The sequence below is a fragment of the Clinocottus analis genome, unplaced genomic scaffold, assembly GCF_023055335.1.
Source record: "Clinocottus analis isolate CAN_PGR_092001 unplaced genomic scaffold, fCliAna1.0.p SCAF_14, whole genome shotgun sequence".
Classification (NCBI taxonomy): Eukaryota; Metazoa; Chordata; class Actinopteri; order Perciformes; family Cottidae; genus Clinocottus; species Clinocottus analis.
This window is the reverse complement of record NW_027175865.1, coordinates 3,092,105-3,095,189: the sequence shown is the minus strand read 5'-3', so window position 1 is coordinate 3,095,189 and position 3,085 is coordinate 3,092,105. Positions and strand designations below refer to the sequence as shown.

Below are 3,085 nucleotides of genomic sequence, written 5' to 3'. Positions count from 1 at the left end.
GTCAATCTCCTGAGGAGCGAAACACTTTGCGTGACCGACGCACTGGATGCGTATCTGCTGTCCACTCCGAGAGGATTACTCTGTTTCTTGAACAATATCTATTTATTTTTTTTAGAAGAGTCTGGAGTCATGGATATATACATTGTGATTTCCGCGTTGTCAGTGATGTACTCCTGGATCATGTGCACAGGTAACTTTTGTTTTTGCGTCATTTTTTTTTTTTTTTTTTACCTATTTAACTTGTGTATTAACTCCAATGCCTTCATAGCCACATGTCACTATCACTTCAATTATTTCACGTGAACGTGCATCTGCAGAAGAGCAACACAACTGCACATTGCTGCAGTCCTGCTGATGTGACGCTCGGGTTAATCGCTGGTTTGCGGTGTTTTGATAACGATGCTTTAATTACAGTGCTATCTGCGCCAGCTGGAGAGACACCCGCCGCCTCCACCGACAACCAGCTGCAGCGCCATGTGCGGACCAAGCGCTGCTCCTGCGCCACGTTCATGGACAACGAGTGCGTCTACTTCTGCCACCTGGACATCATCTGGGTCAACACGCCCGAGTGAGTCCTCCCTGACCGACACTGCGCTCCTGCGTCCCGGTGGGGAGTGCGACACCTTTGGGACAACACGAAAGCTAATTTTGTACTTATTAGAAATATTGGATACAAGTTTAATATCACATAGAGGTTCAATTAGAAATGTCTATTGGAGGAGTTGCACTGGAATACAAGTAGACTACAGTGTGTTTATTTATTTTTTACCCGCATTTGATTCATTTCCCTTCATAAATATCGTTTTTAACCGGAGTTGTGTGTCCCTTCGTTCCAGGCGCGTGGTCGCGTACGGACTGGGCAACGCTCCCAGGACGAGGCGCGCGCTCTCGGACCCCAGGTCGAGGCGCGCGCTCCCGGACTCCGGCGCGAGCGGCACGGAGCCGCGCTGCCAGTGTGTCCGACACAACGACGTCAAGTGTCGAAACTTCTGCCGAATAGAAAAGCGCCCGAGGTAAGCGACGCGCAGCGCGCATGCACGAGACTTTGGGTTTGTTTCCCGCTCACTGTGTCGAGCCCGCGGGGCCGCGCAAATGAAACTGTGTCCCGCTTCTCACCGTGTGTGTGTGTGTGTTTTCTCTGCGCTCGCAGGTATGACACGTCTCGGGACGCGGGGGTCCGCTCCGCCGGGGCCGACGGGTGCGCGCAGGCGCAGTGCAAGCCCCAGCTGGCCGACACCGGCCGGATTATTAAGAGGTAAGAAGACGCGCTGGATATATATATATAAGTGTGTATTTGGTGTAATTTACAAACTTAAGCAACACTGAGGACACATCGCAGGATATTTGTTATTTAGTTTATTTGCATGGTGAGCGTGCAGAGATTTAAAAAACAGGAATTTCAAGATGAAGCCTCAAGCGAGGAATTCCCTCCATAATGACTTCTATAAAACCGAAGAGATCCGAAGAATGTAAATTCAGTGCATCCCTGTCCCCTCAGAGGGAGAGAGAGAGCAATGTGGGCAACGCAGAGCTCCTCGAAACATGAAGGAACATGAGTCAGCATGTGGCAAACTCAACCTTTCCAACTCTGCGGCGCCGTTTGTCTGCACTTTCTGACACATTAATAACAAGGGGGGGGGAAAGAAAAATAAACGGCAATCTGTTGAAACCACTTTAAAAAGTGTGTTCGGCACGCTCTGCGGCGTAAAAGGTGACTGATTGACAGCCGAAGTCCACCCGGGCCGCGTGGGCCTGCGTTCGGGGAAATCGATGGTTTCGGTTGACTTATTGTTTTCTCGCTCTTGTGCACAAACCAGGACGAGGAACGGCGACGGGAAGCGGGTGTCGCCTCTGGCGTTCGGGGCCGCCTTGAGGACCCGTCTGCTGCTCGAGAAGTGGAGGGCGAGGCAGCGCCACAGGGCGAGGGCGCCGGAGGGCCGGAGCGCCGCCTCCTAAAGACGACGCACCACCTCCATCGCCTCCGTGGAGGCGGAGAGCTTCTCCAGCTGGACTCGGTTGCACTTCCGGACACGAGACCAACGTGGCTCCGAGACCCTTTTCAGGGCGAGCCTGGGGGGGGGCGAAAGGGAGGACGAGCCGAAACAGAGGCCTCGGGCCTCGGCCTGCAGCAAGCAGGGCGATCCTCCTGTCGGGGGTCACGGCCGGACCCCTTTGGACTCTCCAAAGAAAACGACAAATAGCATTTCAAAAAACATTTCTGGAAGGATTTGAAGTGAACAGAGAGTACAGATCCCTGCCGTGTTATGGATGAAGGCGGTCCTGCATTATCATGTTTCAATATGCCATTATTAAGCTGCAGAAGCCGGCGTTATACAAGATGTACTGTGTGATGGAGGATCCCCGCTTCGTGCGGGGCATCTGTCCACCGACTGAAAGCCGCCTTGCGTTGGCACCAGCAGCTCGTCTCTCATGTCGCTGTAGCTGCCGTGCAGCGGCTGCTGGGAGCTTCGTTTCTCTCTGCATTCATCGTAATTTAATTATTTTCCACTAGATATGCGATGATGTACGTGTGCTATTTATTTATTCTTTATACACATTGTAATTTGATGGCCATATTGGTCCGTCACATGTTTTTTTTTTGTTGTCATTTCTATGAAATGTTTTGTCACCAAGTTGCCAAATTTTGGCCAAACTGAAATAAAAAATGTGTACATTTATTTAAGAGCAACAACTGATTAACTCCGTTATTGTTTCACGCGCAATGAATTAGATCTCTAAAGTTGAAAAAAGATCACGGCCTAAGAAGAAAAGATGCATTTCACCAGCTTTAAATGAGGATAATCTGGATTAGAGAGAAGTGATGCGTCAAAATCTACTTTCATACAAACAGGTGGAACAAAAGCAGGATTTGTGAAAAAGAAAAAGTGAAAGAGGAAAAGGAGACGAGACAGAGTGTGAGAGACGGGGATGAAGAGCGAGGCAGACTCCGATGCGATGACGAGAGTGTTGACGTGGAAGACCGCGAGGCGGCGAGCGGTGAAACGCCGCCTCGCCCGGCTGCTCTTTCATCTCCGTGCCGAACGCCGCGACCTCTGAATCCGCTGCGAGCGGCTTTAAATTCCTC

The 3,085-nt window shown here is 50.8% G+C and overlaps 1 protein-coding gene across 1 annotated transcript; it reads left to right on the top strand.

Moving 5' to 3' along the window:
* edn1 (endothelin 1) lies at positions 1-2,692 on the top strand. The gene is made up of 5 exons (XM_068576077.1): positions 1-190; positions 415-568; positions 837-1,013; positions 1,151-1,255; positions 1,818-2,692. Exons 1-5 carry the CDS (start codon positions 130-132, stop codon positions 1,954-1,956), a joined length of 636 nt encoding a protein of 211 aa, XP_068432178.1. The 5' UTR covers positions 1-129; the 3' UTR covers positions 1,957-2,692.
* The last annotated feature ends 393 nt before the right edge of the window (positions 2,693-3,085 follow it).

What these genes read in the sequence shown, in the direction of transcription:
- edn1 (XM_068576077.1), top strand. Translation starts at nt 130, where the DNA reads ATGGATATATACATTGTGATTTCCGCGTTGTCAGTGATGTACTCCTGG. An exon ending in ATCTGGGTCAACACGCCCGA is followed by an intron (nt 569 to 836) that starts GTGAGTCCTCCC and finishes CCTTCGTTCCAG; the next exon opens with GCGCGTGGTCGCGTACGGAC. An exon ending in ACCGGCCGGATTATTAAGAG is followed by an intron (nt 1,256 to 1,817) that starts GTAAGAAGACGC and finishes TGCACAAACCAG; the next exon opens with GACGAGGAACGGCGACGGGA.